The 25,574-nt window shown below is 42.3% G+C and overlaps 2 protein-coding genes across 5 annotated transcripts; both read left to right on the plus strand.

Annotated features, from left to right (window-relative positions):
- Positions 1–981: 981 nt before the first annotated feature.
- Positions 982–12,730, plus strand: ZNF165 (zinc finger protein 165). 4 transcript variants are annotated; one of them, XM_079934364.1, is made up of 5 exons: positions 982–1,546; positions 5,250–5,732; positions 6,077–6,215; positions 8,368–8,496; positions 12,071–12,730. In XM_079934364.1, exons 2-5 carry the CDS (start codon positions 5,322–5,324, stop codon positions 12,277–12,279), a joined length of 888 nt encoding a protein of 295 aa, XP_079790490.1. In that variant the 5' UTR covers positions 982–1,546; positions 5,250–5,321; the 3' UTR covers positions 12,280–12,730. The 4 variants fall into 4 exon arrangements, with proteins under 4 accessions (XP_079790490.1, XP_079790487.1, XP_079790489.1 ...); XM_079934361.1 differs by lacking the exon at positions 12,071–12,730 and having other exon boundaries at positions 8,368–9,332; XM_079934363.1 differs by lacking the exon at positions 12,071–12,730 and having other exon boundaries at positions 5,321–5,732; positions 8,368–9,332.
- A 6,054-nt stretch (positions 12,731–18,784) lies between these two features.
- Positions 18,785–24,659, plus strand: LOC307192992 (zinc finger and SCAN domain-containing protein 12-like). Its single transcript, XM_079934366.1, has 3 exons — positions 18,785–18,986; positions 19,118–19,265; positions 24,299–24,659. The coding sequence occupies exons 1-3, from the start codon at positions 18,819–18,821 to the stop codon at positions 24,331–24,333; spliced, it is 351 nt and encodes a 116-aa protein (XP_079790492.1). The 5' UTR covers positions 18,785–18,818; the 3' UTR covers positions 24,334–24,659.
- The last annotated feature ends 915 nt before the right edge of the window (positions 24,660–25,574 follow it).

Below are 25,574 nucleotides of genomic sequence, written 5' to 3' on the forward strand. Positions count from 1 at the left end.
GGTGGGAACTTTGGCCATTTTGGCAAGTTACTCAGTTTTCCTGGGTTCTTGCATGTATACATGTTATTAAACTTTGATTGTCTCCTTTTTGTTACCGAGTCCAAGATCGCTCTGCTCACTGCAAGACAGGGCAATAAATCGGGAGACGAGGTGTTGAGGCAAGGAATAGCAACTTTACTCGGAAAGCTGGGCGTCTGAGAAGATGGCAGACTAATGTCCTAGAGAACCATCTCATTAGGGTCTGGATGCTAGTTTCTTTTATAGAAGGGGGTGGGGAGGCGGAGGTTAGGAAATAAAGTTAAAAGGCCATAAGTCCTGCAAAATATCCCCTGGTTTGACCAGCCTCGGGTAGGGGATGTGTTAATTTCTTCTTTCTTGCAGCCATTCACAGGTGAGCAGAGTCAGAATGTTTCCCTGTGAGCTGAACAAAAGCTGTGACAAAGCAAGAGAGAGGCATGGACATATATACACTAACAAACGTAAAATAGATAGGTAGTGGGAAGCAGCCGCATAGCACAGGGATATCAGCTCGGTGCTTTGTGACCGCCTGGAGGGGTGGGAGGGAGGGAGACGCAAGAGGGAAGAGATATGGTAACATATGTATAACTGATTCACTTTGTTATAAAGCAGAAACTAACACACCATTGTAAAGCAATTATACCCCAATAAAGATGTTAAAAAAAGTTTACTGCGGTAATCCAAAAGAGAGATAATAGTGTTATCAACCCATATTAGGAGAAAGGATGAACACAATGCTATGTTCACAAATGGAATATTATACAGTAATGAAAATGAATTTTAACTCAACAATATGGGTATATCTTAACTTATTGAGTGAAAAGAAGCAAATTCAGATTACCTATGACATGATGCCTTTCAGACAAAAACAACTAAAATTAAAAGCCTATATTGTTTGGCCATGTGTATGTATCAAGCAGAACTATCTTTTCAATAAGTAAGGGGACACAAAATACAGAGGGAGACAAGAGAAGGAGTTGTAGGAAAGGTTAGGTTATTGTCAACGTTCTGGTTCTTATAGATTTGGTAATGGATTAAAGAATGTTCACAATTTAGGGTAACGCAAAGTCTTAAACCAGGCGTTATGATTAACCCCGTTTTGCATATCTGCGGTCCACCCGGGTTAGGGACAAACCAAGGATTTGGGAAAAGTTTCCCATAAGTCCAAAGGTGAAGTTTGAGCCGCGTCCCTGCTGCGTGGGCTTCCATTTCACGGCCCCATACTGAAATGGGATGAAGTCAAGGATGAGGCCCGCATGGGAGCTATAGAGGCAAGCTTATTACTACAAAGAGAAGAAAAGACGCCTTCTCCTTCAAAGTCTGAGGACTTCAAGACCGTAGCGAAGACGCCTGGGAAATGGAGTCCCGGCTCCTGAGGAGATCCGAAGGCTTCTGGGAAGCGCAGTCCAAAGCCGGCCTGTCTCCTTCTGCGCAGCCTCAAAAGTCTCTGTGGAAGGACGCCTGGGGGCGTATTGCAGCTCCGTCCTTCCACCGGAAGTGTCCGATCGGAACCAGCCCTGTGGGAGAGGTGAGTCCGGCTCTGGGGCCTCAGATGTCCGGCCCTTTGTCCCCTTTAAACACCCAGTCCCTATCATGTTACCTTCGGGATTGCAGCAGCCCTGTGGCGCTCTGGACCGGGACCTCAGGGGAATCCCGAGGAAAGGTGGAACTAGGTTTGGCGTGGGCAGAGCGTTCGCGCCCTCCTATTTCGGGAAAGAATATGGGTTTTCATAGTTACCTCCGCCGCGCGTGATGTCATCGTTGAGGGCTAAGAGGGCGTGGTTGGGGGGGGCTCGGGCATTCCTGCTTGCGGAGATTATAGGGTCACTGGTAAGAGGAGTGGCCTGACCCAGTCGGGCAAGGCGAGGAAGGGTGGCATCTGTCTTGGATCGGCTGCGTTCTGCCAGAAGAAAACTGCCCCACGGTCCGCCCCTGACTCCTGCTTCTCATGGGAGGAGTAATCTGCCTTTTCGCAGGAAAAGTGGGGACATCCCGGCATCCTCATGAAATTTACTCACGCAATAAATATTTAGTAAGTGTTTCCTGTGTAGCGGGGAGGCCGCGAAGCCAATATTGAAACCAATATCTCGTTCTAGAATGAGAGAAGACAGCAAATCAGGCAGTTGTAAGACTGTAAAGTGCCTCAATTTGAGAAACACAAGGTGCTGTGAGAGCTGTGAATCCCCTGCTCTCTGGATTTCCCCTAACTGCCATCCCTCCGCCAACAAAACTACCCCCCCACCCCCGTCCTCCTCCTACCCCAACATACACACCCAGAGCCTACCCATTCACCAGGAACCTACTCATCCAACAGGAAGCCTGCACTTTACGAAACTTCCACCTTTCCCAACGTAACTAATTACTCCCTACTCTCTGTCCTAACGGCATTTGTTTACATATCTGCTTAGCTATTTTTGTAACTCTGCTCCAACACAATGATTGTAAAGCACTAGATGCTCAATAAATGTTTATTAGCTTGAGATTAGTAAGACATTTGAAACCCAGCTTTAGGGGGTATATATCAAATCCTTGAGAACTAGATGATTTTATCTACAGTTGTGGACTGTTTTAAGTGGATGAGAAGTGATTAAACATCTGAAGACAGAACTTTCAGCTATGTGAGGAGATAACATATGTTGTAGAATCAGCTGCTTAGCATGATAATTTAAGTTTAAGCTAGGAATTGTGGATTCTGTAGGCCTACTTTACTGTTCATCTTCCTACGCTAAATGAGGTAATGCCCGTAAAGATTTAAGACACTACCTGGTAAACATTTAACACGTCTAGGAAACATAACAAGAAGTGAACTTAGGTCTCTATATCAAAAGAATGTCCCAATAAATTATGAAAGATTGAGACTGATATATATACCATAGCTCTAACCCCCCATTTTCCTCCTCTATCATTGCTAAATTTTGTTCTTACTTTCACCCCCTCAAACTCTGTTTTCCAAGATTCAATCTGAGCCTGTGATCTTCATTTCATACTCTTGGACAATTATCCTCAATATTTATCTTTAACTGCCCTTTCCATGGATCTTATCTAAATTTGTGTTTCCATTCCTAACTCCTTTCCATTAAAATCTCTTAATATCTGTTGGAAATGTTTTTCTAAGTGGACGTCTCATCATCTAAAATACAGAATATCCAAAAGACAAAGCAATTAGGAAACTCAAATTTCCTAATTTACATTTTTATCTAATAAATCAACAAATGTGGGAACTTAAGAATAAATATTAATAAATATTAATAATGCTCCTTAACCTCATGGAGCTCCAGTCAACTGATGAAAAAAAAAGAAAAAGAAAACAAACAACTAAAAATAATACAGGTTAATATGTGTTGCATCCACAGATGTTGTTTTAGGAACTGTAGGAACTCAGTAGAGTTGGTGAATTCCTTATAAGAGGTAGTGCAATTCTTAGTCACTCCAATTACACTCTGCAAGCTGGTCTCATTATCAATCTGCTGTTCTTTCCCACTTCCTCAACTCTTTGCTCTCCCTTCCTTTTTGCCTTTCTGGATCTTTCTCATCCTTTATTGTCCAGTTTAAGCCCCACCACCTGTAGGAAATATTTGCACACATACACACACATTCCTTCCTTACCTCAGAGCTCTTAAGATATTCAGTGTCTCTACCATGCAATTTGTTTAGTACTTCGGCTTTCAACATTTATCAAACATTTTCAATGTGTGTGTCACGTGAAACTTGTTTTGTTATTTAAATGTTTTGTATCCATGTGTGTTTTATGTCATTTCTTTCCAACTATTTTGCAAACTCAAATACTATTTTTTAAATTCCTTATATATGTACATCAGAATAGAGAATATCTAGGCATACCCCATACTAACCAGGTCAGCATATCCAGGGGCAGGGCCAAGGAATCTGTTTCTAACAAAGTTCCCACATGACAGTTAGGCAGTGAGCTCAGCTCTGAATTCAGACTTTCTTGGAAACCACTGCCATATAACTTCTAGCCCAATGCTTTGCTGTGTTAAGATTCTTAATAACATACATGTCTGTGCAAGAGTCAGTAGTCAGCTTGGTGAAATGTTGAGTAGAAGAACATGAAAGATTGGTACTTGTATTTTGCTATTGTACTCTGGGGCTTCACCTCTCAATTCCTTTATTCAGTTTTCAGTCCAGACACCAGACTGACCATTCCAAAGTGCTGATAAGACTTGAGGAACTCACATCTTACAAAAAGACTAACAAAAGACTGATAAGCAAGTCTTGGCGCTGGTTTATTATAATTTACTGGTGATACGATAGGCCTCAATGTCCAGGACATAGACTGAGCCATGAAACCAGAAAGGCAGAGAAGGAATTGTTGGGACAAAAGGAAACCTACCTGAGACTTTTGGGGAAGAAGCTAGTTACACTGACTGAAATTGTTAACCTCTGGCTGTCAAGAAAAGTTGCCCTATTTTATTATTTAAGAGATTTATAAGTAATCCTAGTTCCACATTCTGAATAGATAATTATAACATTCTAAGCTTGTATTTCCCCCACACTTTTATGAGTATAGTAGCCTCTTTATGTTTCTATCTTTTCATATTGGTCCATCCTAGAAATAAACAATATATCTCCACAAACAGTATTTGTCAGGCCATTCTGCTCAGAAGCTTTTGTTGGCTCCCCAGTGCCTAAAAGATAAACTCTGAATTCATGAACTTGACATTTGAAGCTTTCTTCAATAGGGCCTTTGTCTTTATAATTTCCTTATACAAACTTACTGACATTTGCTTTCCCAATTCTGTGTTCCTACCATTAACCAGTTGTTCAAGCTGTTCCTTGCTTGTAATTTCCTATTTCTTTCTCCCACATCCTAGTCAAATCCTATCCATTCATCAGAAGGTAGTTTTTTAATTAAGCTTCTGACCATTGTAACCTACTGTGCTCTTTTCCATCTCCAACTTTATGAAGCACTTCTGTCATTTTTCTGTTTTGATGGTTATTTTCTTTATGACTAATAAATAATTTAATTGCATGTGACAAGTTACCATTCAATATTGCCTTATATTTATATTGTCTTATATTTAATATTTGTAATTTAAATTATCTTATTTTTAAAATAAAAATTTAAGCTGCTTTTAGGTAGAGATTATGCAACAGTTGTATTCCACAAAACAGGTATTTTAGTGCTTTTAAGTGTATAATGAAGAATAACTATTTCTATGATGTGATATTTTGTCTTCCTAGACAGTAATAACAATTTTTTTATCCCTCAGGAGAGCTCTTTAAACTAAAAAAGGCCTTTCACAGAGCAGAAGTGGGATTCTGATCATACATTTTATCTCAGGATGACAACAGAATCAAAGAAAGCTGCAGCTCAGAACCTTCAAGAGGATGAAGAACTTCTGATAGTGAAGATTGAAGAGGAAGATTTTGTCTGGAAGCAGGACACTTGCTTACAGAGAAGTGATACCTTCAGGCAGGAGCTCTGCCGGCAGCTGTTCAGGCAGTTCTGCTACCAGGATTCCCCAGGACCCCGCGAGGCACTGAACCGGCTGCGAGAGCTCTGCTGTCAGTGGCTGAAGCCAGAAACCCACACCAAGGAGCAGATCCTGGAGCTACTGGTGCTAGAGCAGTTCCTGACCATCCTGCCAGGGGATCTACAGGCTTGGGTGCATGAACGTTACCCAGAGACTGGAGAGGAGGCAGTGACCATACTGGAAGATTTAGAGAGAGGCACTGATGAAGCAGTACTCCAGGTACAAAGGGGATGGGAGATCTAAGACCTCCAGGATGGGTGGAGTCCCACAAAGGGAGAAAAGGGCCTGAGATTGATATCTAGTGAGCTTTGTAGGAACTCGTAGTTCAGTATGCAGTTATGTCTCCTTCCATCTCTGTTTGGTACCATACTACCTTTTATAATTGAGTCAGACTTAATTCTTCCTTCCCCAGTTTTATATTATTGAGTTGACCAAAAAGTTTGTTCAATCCGAACAAACTTTTTGGCCAACCCAATACTACAGGAGGTTCTCTTTGGTTTTGGAAGATGTTTAATACCAACAGGGATTCTCTCGTAAGCTCAAATGTACTTTGTTTTTCTCAGATTCCAGTCTGTGGACATGGACAAGAACTATTCAGGAGAAAAGTGGCACCCCCTGGACCACCACTTAGTGTCCAGTTCCAGCCAGTGAACACCAAGGTCCTTCATGGTGCTTCAGAACCCCAACTCCTACTGGACCGTGGTAAGGGACAATACTCTCTGTGGTGCACGTCCCTGAAGAACTGGGACAGTGAACCTCCCTTCTCATGTTAGTCTTCATAACTGTAGATGGTCCCTTCCTTTATTACTTCATGAGAAATTGAGAAGTTTTTTCTTGTGTGTCATTGGCCAACCAGAAAAAGAGAGAGAAAACTTTGTTTCTTATCCAAAATGTCTCCTTTTTTTCATTTGTTCTTTATCCATAATATTTCCAAAACATGAGATGTTTTCATGTTATGAGCAAGTTAAAGGAAAGAAAATGAATGAGTTGAGATGTCAGGGAATGAGAAAAGAAGCAAAAGGGAAAGAAACACATTCACAGAAACAAAACATGTTCATAGAGAAGCACGTACAATGATAGAGAAAAAGAGAGGCAAATATGTGATGATATACTCAGAAATAGAATATAATTCACAGATACATAGAACAAGATCCATATTGTTGCCTTTGTTTATTTTACTTTTGGTTTTACAAAGCTCTTTTATGTTTTTATAGAAAGTTGGCCATACTTGCACTGACTACCTCCACAGAATCCTCATTGCTATTCAAAAACTCATTGTTTAAAAAGTTCATGGACTTAATATCACTTTAGGTGTATAGGGTCCCAAAAATAAACCCAAGAGTAAATTACAGTAATTTTTTTTAAATTACCCAAATTCTGCTTTCAAGTTTGCTCTGGAAACATTTCCGTTCACCCCACCTAAAATTGTAAATTTTCCCACCCTAAGACCAGCACTGCCTAACCCCCTTTACTGCCTAGCTTATTCTACACAAAGGACACCCTATAACAAAGAGGGGCTGCTTGATTCCAGCATAATATAGAGTCATGAGCACAGTATATGGTTGATGAGCTAGAAGGTAGGAATTTTGAGGACTAGATCATAGTCCTGGAAACCAGTCTGAAGAGCTCAGGTGTGTCGTAGAAGAGATTAAGGGTTTCTGAGTAGGGTGTAAGAGGATGACAGGGTTTGTTGTTGTTGTTGTTTTATTTTTGGCTGCATTGGGTCTTTGTTGCTGTGCGCGGGCTTTCTCTAGTTGCAGCGAGCTGGGGCTACTCTTCGTTGCGGTGCATGGGCTTCTCATTGCGGTGGCTTCTCTTGTTGCGGAGCATGGACTCTAGGTGCGTGGGCTTCAGTAGCTGTGGCATATGGGCTCAGTAGTTGTGGCTCACGGGCTCTAGAGCACAGGCTCAGTAGTTGTGGTGCACAGGCTTCAGTAGCTGTGGCACATGGGCTCAGTAGTTGTGGCTCGCGGGCTCTAGAGCACAGGCTCAGTAGTTGTGGTGCACGGACAGTTGCTCCGCAGCATGTGGGATCTTCCCAGACCAGGGCTGGAACCCATGTCCCCTGCATTGGCAGGCAGATTTTTAACCACTGCACCACTAGGGAAGTCCCAGGATGACTGGGTTTAATGACAATTAGTCTGGTAAGGGTATTTAGGATGACTGGGAAGAAGAATAGCTCAGAGTCAGAACAGCAAGGAGGCTGTTACAGTTATCTAAACAGGAAGCGGTGAGGTTCTATAGTAACAGAAATGTAAAGAAAGGGAAGTATATAGGGGACATTTAGCAGAAGTGACAGAATTTGATTATCCATGAATGATGAAGAAGAAATGGAAGGGTGGATTGGATGGATAGATGGATGGAGGTTTCTCCCACCACATATATACCTCAGAGTCATTATAACTTTACTTTTCTCAATGCATCTATGTCCTCATCTGCTCTCTTTGAGATTGTGCCTCCCTTTCATCCTCTAAGCCTAACACTAGAAATATCATAGACCCAAAGTTCCTCAAGAGCCCTCTCAGTCACATTGCGTAGTTCTTTCTCCTTACTTTGTTCCCCACCCCCATTCTTGCTGGTGGTGATCCTCTTCCTAATCTTTTCTGTTGTATCTGCTCATCCTCGGATGTCTGTTTCCTCTCTCTGCCAACCACTGCATAAATAACTTGCTTTTACCAATTTTTCTTTCTTTTATATCCTCATCCATCAGTCCTCTAATTCCAAAGGCCACACATTTTTAGAGTGGCCAAATGAAGTACTAATAGGTAACCATCTTGCGTGTACCTCAAAGTTTTATTTTCTATCAGCTCAGCAAACAGGTATTTACCCCTTTATTTTTTCATCATTATTTTAGATAATGAGAGTGAAAACAGTGGATCCGTGCCAAAGCTGGAAATTTATGAGAGAATGGAATCGCAGAGAATTATATCAGGAAGAATTTCAGGATTTGTGTCAGAAGGATCTGCTGAGCCTCAAGACATCTGTAAGTCTAAAGGCAGGTTAAAGAGACAACAGGAAAAAGAATCAGGGGAGTCTCAAAAACCATCATCAGCTCAGGATGGAGGTTTTAGTAAAATCCTCACCCACAAAAATACACTTACAGGTGAAATAATAAGCCATGATTGTTGTGAGAGAAGCTTAAATCTGAACTCAAATGAATTTTCACAACAGAAATCTTGTAAACACAGTACCTATGACCAAAGTTTCAAATGGAATTCAGATTTTATTAAGCATCAAAGAATTTATGCTGGAGAAAAAATCCACCACTATGGAAAATCTCTCAAGAGCCCAAACCTTATTAAACATGCAGCAATTTTCAGTGGAGAGAAAACCCATCAGTGTAATGAATGTGGGAAAGCTTTCAGACACAGCTCAAAACTTATTAGGCATCAGAGAATCCACACTGGAGAGAGACCTTATGAATGTAATGAGTGTGGGAAAGGCTTTGGGGGGAGCTCAGATCTTATTAGACACCAGAGGATTCACACTGGGGAAAGACCCTTTGAATGCAAAGAATGTGGGAGAGCATTCAGCCTGAACTCACATCTTATCCTGCATCAGAGAATTCACACCAGAGAGAAACCCTATGAATGTAGTGAATGTGGGAAAACCTTCAGAGTGAGCTCACACCTTATTCGACACCTGAGAATCCACACTGGAGAGAAACCCTATGAATGCAGTGAGTGTGGGAGAGCCTTCAGTCAGAGCTCACACCTTAGTCAACATCAGAGAATTCACAAGAGGGAAAACCTATTAATGTAAAGAACTTAAATTCATAAGGAAATAGAAAAACGTGAAAAACATTGAATAAAAGATAAATACTGGGTGAGATGAATGACTGTAAGACCAATGTCTCTTTATTCTCTCTCTCATTCTCAGTTTTCTGTTCTGCATATGATCTTCACCTCTGTGTGTCTGCTTTCTGTGAGACAGTGGATGTACCTCTTCCGTTGACTGCTAAAATCAAACCAAAATAGCAGAATTTGGGGGAGGCTAATAAATGGGTTAGTCTATGGCAATGAAAATAAAAAAGAGAACGCTCTTGGGAAATAACCATGATTACAGTGTGGGGGGAAGAAGATTCAGGTAAAGAGACTGATCATCAACTCTAGTTAATGATTCTCCACAAGAGGAGGTAGGCTAAGCCCAGGAGTGGAATAGCTTGAGCAACGTACTGCAGAACAGTTCTTTTGGAAGATCCCTTTAAAGAATGAAGACACAGCACAACTAAATTAGATAGTCATGTCAAACAAGAGGACATATGCAGTGGTGGCATTCCAATATGTAAGCCAAAATCTGTGTTCAGAGGTCATGCCAGGAAGTGAACAACTGGAAGAGCATTTAAAGCAAGAGACCATAATCCAGAGATTCAAATAAGACAGGAGGGGAATAGAAGCAAATTAGGCAAGAGCTAGGGTTAGAGGTAAGGAAAGGTGTTCAAATTGAACTAAACCTTAGAATTTGGAGGAGATACACAGTAGTATAACTGGGATTTTACTGCCACGTACGCCGTGGGGTTTTTGGCACCTTCCTGGGTAGGTGGATAGAGAGTGTAGTTCTGGGGAGCTCTCTTGACAGAAATAGGGTTCTCTGGCTACTGACAATTGTGGAAGAGGGCTGAAGGAATTAGTACTAAAAATATAGGTCCCGAAACTTTATTTCATCGCTGCTGGCTGCTATTCTCTCCAAAAAAAGACCTAGAGGAGAGTGTAGAAAGGGTAGGTATCTGAGAGAAGAGTGGGGAGGAATCTGCAACAAGTTGGAACTCTACCAATGATTTCAGGATATAAAGGTGAATCCTGCTCTACTTGTTTTACCTTTTAGATGAGGCTCATTTGAACTAATATGAGAAATAAAAACATATTTAAGGTCTAAATATTCTATAGTATATAATGCTTTTATATGAAAACTCTGGCTAGAAACAGAACTCCCATATGAGAAGTATAATCTAATGAACAAAATTTTCCACTAAGAGGCTTTATAAAAAAAAGTCTTAGCATTTATTTTTCAATGACCTTGAACTAGAAATGTCCTGATAGGATCTAAATAACCCAATATTTGTTTTAAGGTAATGTTGAACCTATAGTTTCTATTTACAGGCACTGTGCTGATAAAACCTGTCTCATGATTGTACAAATGCTGTTATTTTTACCATTTTATTTTATTTCATTTCCCATTTTATAGTTGAGAAAACTGAGCTGTAAAGTATCTGGCACAAGAACACATAGTAAATGGTGGAAGCGGGATATAAACACACATACTATTCCAGTGCCCTAGTTCTTAACCTTAACCTTCACTATGTCACTGACAGTATGACAACGGGATATAAAATTAGAAAAGATAGTACTGGGGAATTCCCTGGTTGCCCAATGGTTAGGACTTGGTGCTTTCACTGCAGGGGGGCCGGGATTCAATCCCTGGTCCGGGAAACAAGATCCCGCAAGGTGCTCGGCACAGCAACACAATTTTAAAGTTAGGGGGAAGGGGTTTGTATATCACCCTTTTAGAACACTAATTCACCATACATTTTAAAATCAAGGCGGCAGCAGGGACCTGGTAGGCTAGGCAGCGACTTTGCCCTGAAGGCCCCGAGAGACTACCACGAAGACTACCGCCCGCCTGGTTAGCGGGCATTTGGGCTTGTGTGGCCCGGGGGCTGTTGCCCAGGGTTTCAGGGCTTCTGTTGAGTTTCAGGAACAGGATTCCAGAGGTGAAGGCGGCAGCTACAGGAAGGGGCTGCGACTTCAGATTGCCCCCCCTCACACCACGCCACACACATGCACACTCACACACCTGTTTATGTTGTTAGTGAACATCTGCACACCATTTGATCATTTACTGATCATGATCAGAAGTCTTATCTGTAGATTTATTTGTAGTAGAAAACACCAGCATGCTTGGTTTGGTATTTCTGATTTCATCCCTTTGTGGCCAAGCTTCACATTGTTTCCAAATTATAAATTGTATTGTTTGTCTTGCCAAGTTTGTGCTTTCTGTCACATGTGACAAAATTCACCAGAATTGTCAGTTTTCCTTTTGAATTAATATTTTATTGGTTCATTCAATGAGTTTCAAGATGACTAGTCTTCTTTTAACCTCAGTTAAAGATTTCAGTAACCCTTGGCATTTCTCTACGTTAGTAATGATTTATTTTGCCTTAGGAATGACCCCAACACATCAGCCCCAGGGACAATCCCCTTGAAGCAGAGACTGCCATATACCCCCAACCCTTGGAGTAAGAGTTTACTCAAACTGTCATAGGCCATACTGGCTGCAGCTTTGGCTATTAAATACCAAAAGGAACAGAATAGTCTCCTGACAGTAAAAGAGGAGGACAACACTACTGTGGGAGCAAGGCTGCAAACCTTCAGTCTCTACTCACCCTGACTAGATATATTAGTCTCCGTGTTTCTACTTCCTCTTGAGGATGGAATAAGACTGTGCACATTCTTTGTCTATTGTACGCCCTGAGAACTGTTCCCTAAGATGTCTTTCTAAGGTATTAACTCTTGTTCAGTCATTGAGTCTTTCACACCCCAACCATATCTTGTTTCCAGGCTGTAGCCAGTGCCTGTGGAATGGGAGTGCATTCCGAATTTCATCATCAAGCGACACAGAAGCCACCAACTATTCCTTTCCAGACTATGAAAAAGACAGCTTAAATGGGAATATCCAGAATTCCAGGCCATTCACGAGCAAGGTGAACATCAGAATCCATCTTGAGAAGAAGGGAGTGGTTGAAAGCTCTGACAGTTATCCAGGTTGAACAGCATCAGGAACACTTAGACATAGGAAACACCATGCTGAATCAGACTGAATATCCATCCTCTCAGGTACTGCATTCCAGCTTGGGTTGCATCAACAAAGGACATGATGCAGAATAACACAGTGCTGTCCTCCCTGTTATCAGCATCAGCAGGAAGCTATGCAACTGCTTTCCTAAATTCATTTAAAACCTATTCCTGGGGCTTCCCTTGTGGCACAGTGGTTGAGAGTCCACCTGCCGATGCAGGGGACACGGGTTTATGCCCCGGTCCGGGAGGATCCCACATGCCGCGGAGGGGCTGGGCCCGTGAGCCATGGCCGCTGAGCCTGCGCGTCCGGAGGCTGTGCTCCGCAGTGGGAGAGGCCACAACAGTAAGAGGCCCGCGTACCGCAAAAAAGAAAAAAAAACTATTCCTGACTGATCTCATAAAATAAAAATTATCTTTATTTAAACCTATTTGTATTTTCATCATGTGTAATTTCATAGTCTAACCTCTACTGTACATTTAGTGCTTGCTCTGTAAAGTAAACGTACTCTTTTGTCTTAAAATTACCTTTTCTGACTCCCCTGTATCACCTAAAGCCATTTTGTACCCTCTTTCCTATTCCCTTATAATAGAAGCCACATCATCTACCTGATCTTTCAGACTCACCTAAGCCTTGTTTGTTTGAGTTTTTTCCTTTAGTCCCTGTAGTCTTAAAGGGTAAGAAATGATTCTAAAATATCTCCTAGATCTGTCCTCTTCAGTATTACCTCCTCAACTGAAGAAGGGCCCTTCTTCAATTTACCAGTTACCTGGAAGTCCTGCCATTTACAACAATATGGATGGACCTTGAGGGCATTATGCTAAGCGAGATATATCAGACAGAGAAAGAAAAACACTGCATGACATCATTTATAGTTGGAATCTAAAAAAACTGAACTCATAGAAACAGAGTAGAATGGTTGTTACCAGGGGCTGCAGGTGGGGGAACTGGGGAGATGTTTGTCAGAGGATACAAACTTGTAGTTAGAAGGTTAATAAGTTCTAGGGATCTAATGCACAGCATTGTGATTATAGTTAGCAATACTGTATTATATACCTGAAAGTTGCTAAGAGGCTAGATCTTTGTGCTCATCACAAAAAAAGATGAGATAATTATGTGAAGTGATGGAGGTATTAGCTAACACTAAGGTAGTAATCACATTGCAATATATGTGTATCAAATCCAAATGTATGCCTTAAACTCACACAATGTTGTCAATTATATCTGAATTTTTAAAAAGACAAACACAAAAGTATTTTTAAATGTCAGTATCTTGAAATGGATTCACTCTGACATGAAACCATGTTTTCCCAAATCCCACTATTCATATGTCATGATTATTAGCTTTTAGATTAATAATAAATAAATGAAATTTTATTTTATTTATTTATTTTTTGGCTGCACCATGCAGCTTGTGGGATCTTAGTTCCGCTACCAGGGATCAAACCCAGGCCCACTGCAGTGAAAACGCTGAGTCCTAACCACTGGACTGCCAGAGAATTCCCATAAATGAAATTTTAAATTCATGCTATACCAAAAAATTGGATTTAAAAATGACTCTTCCTTTATTCTTTTCATTTTAAACCAAAATTTCTCAGTCTCAAACGTAACTTCTTCTTATAGACCCAAGTTTTGTTTTGTTTCCTGAAATTTAAAAAAAGTCTTAAAATATTAGAGCCCATCTTTCCCATCTGAAGGCACTGCTCTCCATATTTTTTAAAGAACGAATATTTGGTTGGAAAGACAGCAACCTTTATGTCTTCTGAATGTGAAATTTTTATAAAGGCATAATAACAAATGCTCTGCAATATATACCTTAGGAAAAAATTTTGGTTTATATTCTGGAAACACAATTGTAACCTGTTTCTTAAGTGGTATTTGTAAGGGTTTTTTTTTTTTTAATATTTATTTATTTATTTGGATGTGCCGGGTCTTAGTTGCGGCCCGCAGGATCTTCATTGTCACATGCAGGATCTTTAGTTGTGGCATGTGAGATCTGGTTCCCTGACCAGGGATGGAACCCGGGCCCCCTGCACTGGGAGCACAGAGTCTTAACCACGGGACCACCAGGGAGGTCCCTGTAAGGTTTTAATATATATTTTATTTTTGTTTATTTCTTTAATATGTCATACTTTTTCTGTTCGTCCATTTTGCTTTGGCAGAGCCAATACTCACCTGTACTACAACATTCTTAGACCAGCACAGGAATGCATGTATTCAAGATACCTTCCACATGATACCTTGTTTTAACCTCATAATATCCTTACTCACCACAGTTAGAAGGTTTTTTTTTCTCCAGTATGGTTTCTCCTGTGCTTGATAAGATTTGAATTCCAGCTGAAAATTTTCCCACATTTATCACCTGTTTGTTTGAAGGCTTCTCCACAGTTGCATCCCTTGTAAGGTTCCCCACTGAGTCTGCTAGATGGGTAGTGCTAGCTTCAAATATGTGTGACTTACGCAGTCACACAGTGCCTTCGCACTCAGAAGTGTCCTGCTTTTAGAAGGTCAAGAGCTTGGTTTAATGCCCTGTTGTCACAGTCCTGAAATTCTTAACTTTATCGTTCAAACTGTGTTTTGTAAGTGAAGTAAAACAGGACAATAGAGCATATGGCTGAGCAGAGGATATGCTCCCGTTCACGTGTAGCATTTGTAATCCTCATGAGCACAAAATTCCAGTGGACCCACAATTCATGAAGAGTTCAGCAAGATGCAAAGTGAGTATGAAGTGGAGCAGAATAGGCTACCCAAAAATGTGCCACTTTGGAATGTGGATTATTTTGAGTTGAAAACTACCAAGACCCAGCAGACTCAGGAAAACTTTTACCTCTCCCTTAACTACCGGAAATAATTTAGACTGGGGGCCTGTGCTGGAAAACGAGCTATTAACAGAGATAATTTTTTTCATTTAAAAGACGTATCTGCATGGCAGGGCAAACATCTAATTACCAAACATCTGCTCTTCTTATCATCCTGTTAATTACCCTCCTCCCCTTTGAAGCCCCAGACCCCTATCCCATTCATTAGCTCAGGATGGCATGTAAGCCTCTCTTATCTTCAGGGCTCCTAGACATAAAAAATTAAATTTGTTTTTCTTCTGATAATCTGTTTTATGTCAATTTAATTATAAGACCAACCAAAGAACCTAGAAAGGTAGAAGGAAAATTTTTCTTCCCCAACACCTGCTTCCCACTCCACTTACCAACTTAAAAAGCCTACAGAGTAGAAGTGTCCTTTACAAGCTACAGACCATCAGTTGTTAAATTTTTCCAGAAGACTCTATTCTCTACCTGGGGTTCTAATTTTCCTAAAGAAAACTTTTATAGTGTCCGAGCCCTGCAGCAGTCTCATATTTTAATGTCAATACACACGATAAGCCTGGAAATTGTCATTTTACCTTGAGCAGTGGTGGTCTCTCTCACTGTGGCCACGCTGTAGGGATCCCAGGACAGGTCTTGGTCACACATGCATGGGGTGCATCCTGTCCCTGGGCTGTGCAAACCTGGGCAGGTCACTTAAGCTTTTTGCGTGTTTCCGAGTTGTAAGTAGAACACACAGCACCGCACCCATCACAGCGTGCCTTAAGCCTCCTCCTTTCCTTTCCTCTCTTTGCGGCGCATTTATGATCCAGACGGAGTGACTGTACTGATGGGAACACTGCGGACACATTCTGGTTGCGCGATGTGCCTGCCTGGTAAATACATTCAGGTTGACGGGGGTCGGGATGGAGTGGGGGATGCTGTCCAGGGAGGCAGGTTGGCAGGGAGGGGAAGAGGACTCGGGGTCGGTGAACTGGAATTAGAGAAGTGATGCTCGGAGGGGAAGCGCGCCTAGGAAAGTCCCCGCCCGCTGCCCCGCGCGGGGTAGGGCGGAGGGACTCAACGACGCGGAGCTGGCGCTCGGACCCTCTTTTCAAGATGAGGCGAGTTACAAATCAAAACCCCACAGGCCTAGGCGTCCTGATGTGCAGACCTCGCTGCAGGCACGGGGCGCTCGGCCAAGCCAAACGGCTCGGACCTTCCCGAAGCCGGCGGAAGCGCAGGCGCAGGGCTGGGCCGGGTTCGCGGACGCACTTCCGTCGCCTGTAGGTCTGGGGCTCCGAGAGGCTGGGTAGGTCTGGGTGGCCGCCTTCCCCGGGCGCTGGTAAGACTGGCGGGAAGACGGCCCCCCGTCGGGGCCCGGGACCCCGAGGTCGGCTGGGCGCGGGTGGGAGGAGCCACCTCCTTGGTTAGTCGGCGCTGGAAGTGCCCTCGGAGACCCCGCAGCCGCCGGCGTTTCTAAGACTCGCACTCCTGGGTTACTGGCGCTAACACGAGTAGTTCTATTCTGACCACCCGTTTGTCCAACGTGGCCGCCTACTCCCGGAAGCCTTTTGTGGTCTGCCAGGTCCTTGTGGCTTGAAGGACACAGACAGCCGACACCTCCTGAGCCTTGGGCTAGTGATTGGTCACAATGATGTGCCAGTGCGGTAAATGAGAACGGGGTTTGTAGTCTAGACGGTTAACTCACTATATTGTCTTACTCTTTCGAAGATCCAAACCAGTGGAAGACATGTATAAGCGGCTCCATGTCCTTTATCTTGAATGATTCCTAAAACAATCTTTCTCCAAGCCCAGTCTAGAATCCCCTAAATTAACCTTTAGGGCCGGGAAGGTGAAGGTGTTTTGGAAAGTTGCCCATTGAGTAACAGATGCCAGGCACAGAGAAGGCACTAGAGGGCCTCCTTGCATCGTCCTATATTCTGTCCCCGGAAACCTAGAAGTGTACCTGAGCTCGAGGCGTGATCCCTGGAGCCAGCACCTGGATGACCAATTCACAGTGGTAACTGCATCCCTCTAACTGAGGTCTTACTAAGTGCCAGGCACTGAATTTAATTGATTCTCAAAATAACACTATGTAATAAGGTCTGCCGTTTAGTTAATCGCACTGTAACATTATTTTCCTGGTTTTGTAATTGTGCTGTGGTTATATAAGATGTTAACTAGGGGAAGCTGGGTGAAGGTTATAGGGATTGTTCTGTACCTTTTTTCAGGCAATTTTCTATAAGTTTAAAATTATTTCAAAATAAGACGTTTAAAAACCTCTACGATATTTTTAGAGAGGGGAAAACAGAAGTTTAGAGATGTTAAGCCACCACACATAAGAAAAGAGGATTCAAGCCCAGGTCTTTTGGAATTCACAGCCCGTGCCCTTAACCACTGCCTGCCATGCTAATTAGTTGGTAATCCACATTTCTGCAAACCCATAGGCCCTGCTTAAGTCTGTTGCTACATGGAAAACTGAAACCACCTACCCCCACACAGCCTACTACCTACACTAACATAATTTGACTGTTCAACTGTCTTCCCTAAATGTAACTCCACTATTCCACTTCTTTAGCAACATACCTTTACCATTCCAGGAAATTCTTGCCCTAGAAAGTAAAAGTTGCCGATAATTATATTTGTTTCAAGAACTTGCCCCTCAATCCATTTATGTGAACATCAAACTGTTCAACTTTCAATGGATAGGATCTAGACATTTTGTAACCGTCAACTCAAATTCTGCACCTTGCTGTGCCCATCAATCCTAAACTATTGTATCATGATCCTTGCCCAATCCTTATCCTGCTTTGAAAGATCTGCCTTAAGCCCCCAAAACCTCATAAATATCCTGACTTTGCCTTCTTCCCTGGGAGACACTACTAAGACTCTGTCAAGTAGTACTCTCTAAGAATAAACTTGGGCTGGCCTTATCAACTGATTGTTTTGGTGTTATTTGGAGGAAGCAAGCATCCAACAATATTCCCAGTATTGTCAAAAATGCAGTCTCCTGACAAACTTCCCTTCTCCTACTTGGAAAAAGGTTTGAATTGCCTTAAACTTATTTTTTTTAATTTTCTTTATTGAATTCTCTTTAATTTGGGATTGAGCCTCCTTTTTCTTCTAAAACAGAAAGATTAGACTTAGTGTGTGAGCTCAAATATTGAAGCAGCCTGCATATACATATCTTTTTAACTATGGTTTCTGTAACCTTAGGAGTGTGCCCTAAAGGATAACACGTATCAGCAATCCTCCTCTTGGCCCATTGGAGTGGCAATAGCTGCTGTTTTCCTTCCAGCCCAAAAGGGCTCTTCGAAGTAACTAATAAAAAAGGGCCTGCTCGGCTTCCCTGGTGGCGCAGTGGTTGAGGATCCGCCTGCCGATGCGGGAGACACGGGTTTGTGCCCCCGTCCGGGAGGATCCCACATGCCGCGGAGCAGCTGGGCCCGTGGGCCATGGCCGCTGAGCCTGCGCGTCCGGAGCCTGTGCTCCGCAACGGGAGAGGCCACAACAGTGAGAGGCCCGTGTACCGCAAGAAAAAAAAAAGAAAAGGCTTGCTGTGAGTCAGAGATCTGGCACAAAAGGGAGCAGCCAAAACAACCAGGAGTTATTCTGCCAGCTCTTCCAACATTTCTGCTACAAGGAGACTCCTGGGTCCCATGAGGCCTTGAGCCAGCTCTGGGTGTTCTGCTGTGAGTGGTTAAGGCCTGAGATGCACACCAAGGAGCAGATGTTGGACTTGCTGGTGCTGGAGCAGTTCCTGACCATCCTGCCTGAGGAGCTCCAGGACTGGGTACAGGAGCCTCAACCAGAGAGTGGGGAGGAGGCAGTAGCTATGCTGGAAGATCTGGAGAGGGAGCTGGATGAATCAGGCCAACAGGTAGGAAAGGGCCCTATGCTCAGCAGAGAGATAGTTGGGAGTGAGCTTCCAGGCTGGTCCTTTGTGGGGTCTCTGGGTATCATTTACTCTGTTGGCCCTTCAGATGCCTAAATGAGCTTGCTTGTCCTCAGGTTTCAACCCAGGCCTGTGCACAGGAAGTTCTTTCTGAGACATCAGTACCTCTGGACCCAGCTAAGAAAGCAACATATCTCCAGCCTCAACCCATGGAGATCCAGCTTAAGGGTGAATCTCAGGACGCTCTACAGCAACAGGATTGTGGTTAGTATTGACACTTAGGTCATATGGCTCGCCTGGAGACCTTAGAATCATTCATCATTCAGCAGATGTATATTGAGTACTTATTATATGCCAGGCACTGTGAAAGGCACTAGGTGTAGTAAGCAAAGTGGACATGATCTTTGTTTTCATGGAGCTTATAATAATCTGATGACAGAGGCATTAAACAAACAACTAAACAAATAAATGTGCCATGATAGATTGTACATGGGGGGAGAGGGATGACAGAGAAGGTGTCTTTGAGGAAATAACATGGTAACTGAATCCTAAAAGTAGAGTAGGAATTAACCAAGTGAATAATAGAGGGGAAAGCATTCCATGCCAAAAGAGCATGTGCAAAAACAAGTGTGAAAGAAATTGGTGGGTTTGAAAGATGGCCAGTGTGACTGGAACGTGGAGAGACAGGCAGAGTAGCAGAGAGAAGATGGTCAGGAACCAGAAAATGGGGGCTTTGTGGGTCCTGTTAAGAAGTCAGTAAATCTTTACCTTTCACTGTGTGTAAGCCTAGCTCTGGGTTCTCTGAGGATCCCTGCCCTAAAGGGGTTGAGTATCCATAAAACGATAGCTGTTGATTTGAGACAGTGAATGATTATGTGCCAAATTGGAGATCAGGTTCTTAGGAGAAGAAATCTACTTCTTCAGGCCCTGGTGGTAGCAGAATGGCTGGGATTTGAACTGGGTCATAAAAAAAACGGGTAGCATTTCATTGGGCAGAGAACATCAGGAAGGCTGTTGCTCATACTTCCTCCTCTTCTAGCTCTCTCTGTCCTGCTACCCTGTTCTTCAGTTCTTCAGTGGAGATTTCTAGTTATTTAGCCCATTTTTTTCCTCCCAGTGCTTCTTTCCTTCCCTGTCCTATCAGGCCCATGACATATTTGGGTTTTGCTAATATGCTCAACATTCTCCCAGCCACCCTCACTGCACTGCCACACACATCACCACCCTGTTGGATTCATAAAACACCACCTGTGACCATACCTTCTCCACTTGCCTGCCAAACCGACTCAGAGCTATTCTTCGAGACTCACCTCAGCTGTCGCCTCCTTCAGGAAGCCTTTCTTGATACTTTCCTACATGTTTGAGTTATGTGATACCTCTTGTGCATACCTGTCACAGCAGTTAGCATATTGTATTTCCACTTCACTTGTCTGAAGCTCCTTCCATTGATTACAGTTGGTCATTCTTAGGAACCAGTTTCTTTTTTAAATGTGAAATGGACATTTTCTTTAATACTAAGATGTTAGTTAAGTTTTCTGACATGTTTTATCAATTTCTGAGGCACGATTCTTACATGTCAGCACCTTTCCTCTGGATTCACTCTTGTTGAAGTTCATCCTTTAATAATCATTTTATTGAGTCATTTGTTGAGACGTGGATGGATCTAGAGACTGTCATACAGAGTGAAGTAAGTCAGAAAGAGAAAAACAAATATTGTATATTAACGCATGTATGTGGAACTTAGAAAAATGGTACAGATGAACCGGTTTGCAGGGCAAAAATAGAGACGCAGATGTAGAGAACAAATGTATGGATACCAAAGGGGGAAAGCCGTGGTGGGGGTGTGTGTGTGTGATGAATTGGGAGATTGGGATTGACATGTATACACTGATGTGTATAAAATGGATGACTAATAAGAACCTGCTGTATAAAAAATAAAATAAAATAAAATTCAAAAATTAAAATAATAATAATTTTAGCAAGATTCTTTGGGTAGTAGACTTAGCCTTTGCATGTCGGAAAATACCCTTATTTTGCCCTCCTTCCTTTTTAATCATGGTTTAGCTAGTGTAAAATTCTAATTGACAATTTTTTTTCCTCAGCATTTTGAAGATACTACTTCACTGTCTTCTAGCTTCTATTTGCTATTAAAAGGTTACTATCAGTCTTACTGCCTTTTAAATTTTTTTAGGGATTCCATCTTTATCCATTAGTGGCTTTTAGATTTACTCTTAACCTTTATGATCTGAATTTTCATTAAAAAGTGTGTCCTGATAGGGTTTTATTTTTGTTTGTCTTGCTTCATCTGAAAATGCTCTTTTGCTCTAAGATCTCATGTTTTTCTTCAATTCTCGGAAAATTCTCAGCTACTAATTCTTTAAATTGTGCTGCTTTTAAAATTCCTTATATTATTTTCTTCTGGAACTCCCAGAATACACTGATTAGAACCTACTTATCAATCTATTCATTTAGCCACTTTTTCACATATTTTATGTCTTTGTCTCTCTGTGGTACATCCTAGTGGATTCCTCTTCTGTTATCTTTGAGTTTATTCTGTCTCTAGTTTATCAACTTCTAAAATTTCTATTTAGTTTTTATACCACATATCTTTGTTTCATTTTTGCTTATTTTATTTCATAATTCCATGCTTATTTGCCATGGATGGTATGTCATCATTTAGCTCTTTTAGGTATCTTTATTCTACTAATTTTTCAGGATTTTTGATGAAAATAACTTCATCTGGATTGAATTCATGTTCCAATTGACTTTGTGAACCATCTTTCTTAGTGTTCCATTCATTCTGAAATTTTCTTATCTAGGCTCACTTTGAGCTCTTTCTGATCTGTTTAACATCGTCTGCTTCCATGTTTAGCTATTCTGTTGTTACTGTTACCTGGCCCCCTGGAAGCAGGTTTTAGGGCTCCTGTTTCATGTCATACACAAATATCACCAGTGTAGTCATAGGCTTCCAGATGGCTTGACATGGTTCTTGGTCAGAGTTGTATCTTTCTCTGTATGTGTCTGTGTGCTTGTGTATGTGTGTACCTGCGTGTCCCACCCAGCCTCTGGCATCAAGCAGTGAGCTGGTGCTACTCCTTTCAGGAAGTAATTTTAGGTCCCCATTTTCCTCTGGGACTAAGATTTCAGTCACTCTCTGGGGCCCAGCAGACCCACAGCTTCAACTGTAGCCATCGTGTGTATTTTTGTTTCCATTCTGGTCTGCAGAGATGTTTATCTTACTTTTTAGCACAGATGGGTTTTTAGATTTATTTTTATTTTTTACTCAGTGTATTTAGAGCTGAAGTGTGAACTCATGGCACCATCCTGCCTAGAAGTATACCATTTTCCCCAACCTTTTTTAAATTTATTTATTTATTTATTTTAGGCTGTCTTGGGTCTTCGTTTCTGTGCGAGGGCTTTCTCCAGTTGCGGCGAGCGGGGGCCACTCTTCATCGCGGTGCGCGGGCCTCTCACTGTCGCGGCCTCTCTTGTTGAGGAGCACAGGCTCCAGACGCGCAGGCTCAGTAGTTGTGGCTCACGGGCCTAGTTGCTCCGCGGCATGTGGGATCTTCCCAGACCAGGGCTCGAACTCGTGTCCCCTGCATTAGCAGGCAGCTTCTCAACCACTGCGCCACCAGGGAAGCCCCCAACCTTTTTTAGACAGTTAGAAATTGAGTTTCTGTGCTGTACTTTATTATATTAATCCATAAATTTTTTTCTCATGCTGATACGGATTTTAGTTCTATTATATGTGCAATGCTGCTTTGTAACCCATCTGCAGTAGCCATTTTTTATTTGCTAATGGCTCTAAAAGACTATGTTCTTGCATAAATGCATCTCTTTGTGTAATTTGCCTTTAACTTCTACACAGATATATCTAATGTAACTGTAACATAAATTAAAGTTTTAAAGCACCTAAATACTTTAAGATAACCTTATATAAACCACTAACAATGAGGGTTTTTTACCATGGTGGCAAGCTGGTTTGGTGAGGAAATTATTGCAGGTTCCTGTCCTAAAAGGAAACCCCGAGGAAAGGCTTCTCTCACTCTTGGCAACATTCTTTCTCAGCTCTGCCTTATCTCCGGGTTTCTGCCCTTCACAGAATGGGAGCTCCAGGACCCAGAAGTGGCTGTCACTTTTCTCAGGCAGACTGCCAGTGAGCTTCTTCGCTCATCCACACTCTCAGAAGTCTGGAATGTGCTGTTTGACCATGGCTCCTTCTCACCCCTCATCCCAGAGTCTCTTTAGGCAACGCATTTTGGCACAGTCAGCCCAGTGCTTCTGCTTAGAGTTAGGTCTGACTTATACTACATCGTAGATCTTCAACTGGCTCCATAGTAGTCTTTCCCTTTTTTCTCCCATTTAATATCTTTTATAACACAAAGCAAACCACTTTTCCCTGCACTATTTCTACATGGTTATAAATTCTGCCCTTTACTCTGGGTCCTAAAAATGTGATTACTTCAGGGAGAACATGGCTTGAATGGGACAATCTCACTTTTTCTCAGAAACTGTTGATCATTGAGGAAGTGGCCACATCTCCCACCCTGGAAGAGTGGGGGGTGTCGGGACTCTGCTCAAAGGAACCTCTGTAGGAAAGAAAGGCAGAGGAATTATGGAATCATGCTTTCCTTGGATGAGGTCAGATGGGAGTCTAGGGTCTGCTAAAGAACCTTCTCTGTGCTAGTACTGGTTTCCTGGGAAACCTCGAATGACCCACAGAATGTAGCTTCAGGTTTGACAGATTTCCAGTGTTCTTTGCAAGAAGAGTAGTAATGTCTCTGGGAGCTAAAGCAATTTCTGTCTGTCCCCACATGAGAACATCCTCTTTTACCCCCTGTGTCTAGACTCTAATCTCTTTGTCCTGCCTGTTTACAAATGTGATACTTCTCTGTGGCTGATCCTAGAGGCCTTCAGAGCAACCTGCACAGAACTGTTTCATGACTCCCAACTTGGTACCTGCCACTGTCAGCTTCCTGTTTCATTTTGTTCCTCCCACAGTTTCTGTTCTTTCATCCCTCTCTACTCAACTTTTGGCCTTCCTGTTGAACCCATTCTTATCTTAGGTCTTCTTCTGTTGTTTATGATGCTTGTTCATTGGACCATTCTTAATCCTCCCTGATTTTTCTCCACTGTTTTCTTGAATCGCCCCCTCCCAGTCCAGCCACTGCTAGTCCTCTCTTCTTTTGTCATCTCCCAATTTCCTCTTTAAACGTTGTAAAACCATTTTGTTGGTATATTGAAGCTGTGTACTTCTAGTATAAGTGTTTCATTTTATTTCCTGTATATTTCAGTGATATTTGAATACTGTATTTTTTATTTCGGATGATGTGATACGAATTGAGAAAGAAGAATTGGTTCAAAAGCAGGAGCTTACTGTAGATATGGAATCCCAAGAAAAGTTATCAGACCAAATCAATGGAGAGGCTCTTGAATGTGGAGAAACCCAAGAACATGAAGGATGGACAGAAAGGTATCAGAGAAACACTTCAAATGACAGAAGATATAAATGTGATGAATGTGGAAAAAGATTCTCTCAAAACTCAAGCCTCATTAGACATAAAAGAATCCACACTGGAGAGAGACCCTGTTCATGTAATGTATGTGGCAAAACTTTCATTCAGAGCTCACAACTTACTGACCATCAGAGAATACATAGCCAATTAAAATCGTATCAGTGTGATGAGTGTGGAAAAGCCTTTTATCACAGTTTACACCTTGTTCAGCATCAAAGGACCCACACTGGAGAAAAACCTTTCCAATGTGATGAGTGTGAAAGCTTTTCATTACAGCTCAGGCCTTATTCAACTCCAAAGGACCCACACAGGAGAGAAACCATTCCAGTGTAATGACTGCGGGAAAGCTTTCTCTCTGAGCTCACATCTGATACAACATCAGAGAGTCCATACTGGAGAGAAGCCATACCAGTGTAGTGAGTGTGGGAAAAGCTTCAGTCAGAGTTCAGGCCTCTTCCGTCACCAGAGAATCCACAGTGGGGAGAAACCAGATGAATGTGATGAGTGTGGAAAGACTTTCAGTCATAGTTCAGCTCTTGTTGGGCACCAGCGAATACACAGTGAAGAGAGGCCCTATGAGTGTTATGTGTGTGGGAAAGCTTTCAGCTATAGCTCACATCTTCTGGGACACCGAAGAATCCACACTGGAGAGAAGGCCTATGAATGCGATGTGTGTGGAAAAGCTTTCCGGCAGAGCTCACACTTCATTGTACATCAGCGAATCCACACTGGAGAGAAGCCCTGGCGATGTCAAGAGTGATGTAGAATTTTCCGTCTATGCTCATTCCTGTGGGACATCAGAAAAGCACAGCTAGATGTAGGGAACTCTGTGATCCTATTGCAATTTCAGCTGTCATTTGAAAATACTTATAGAGGCTGAAATAGGCAGACACCTGACAGCTTACCAAGCAAGACATTGTGATGTTCTGCCACTAAGCACATCATGTGATGTACTGGGACTTTGGAAGGGCTCATTCCATATTCTCAAACTTTTCTTCTCTGAAGCAAGTGGCTCAGGCAATCTAAATGGTCTGTTAGACAAATAACAAGATTT

Source organism: Stenella coeruleoalba (genome assembly GCF_951394435.1).
Source record: "Stenella coeruleoalba genome assembly, chromosome: 10".
NCBI lineage: Eukaryota > Metazoa > Chordata > Mammalia > Artiodactyla > Delphinidae > Stenella > Stenella coeruleoalba.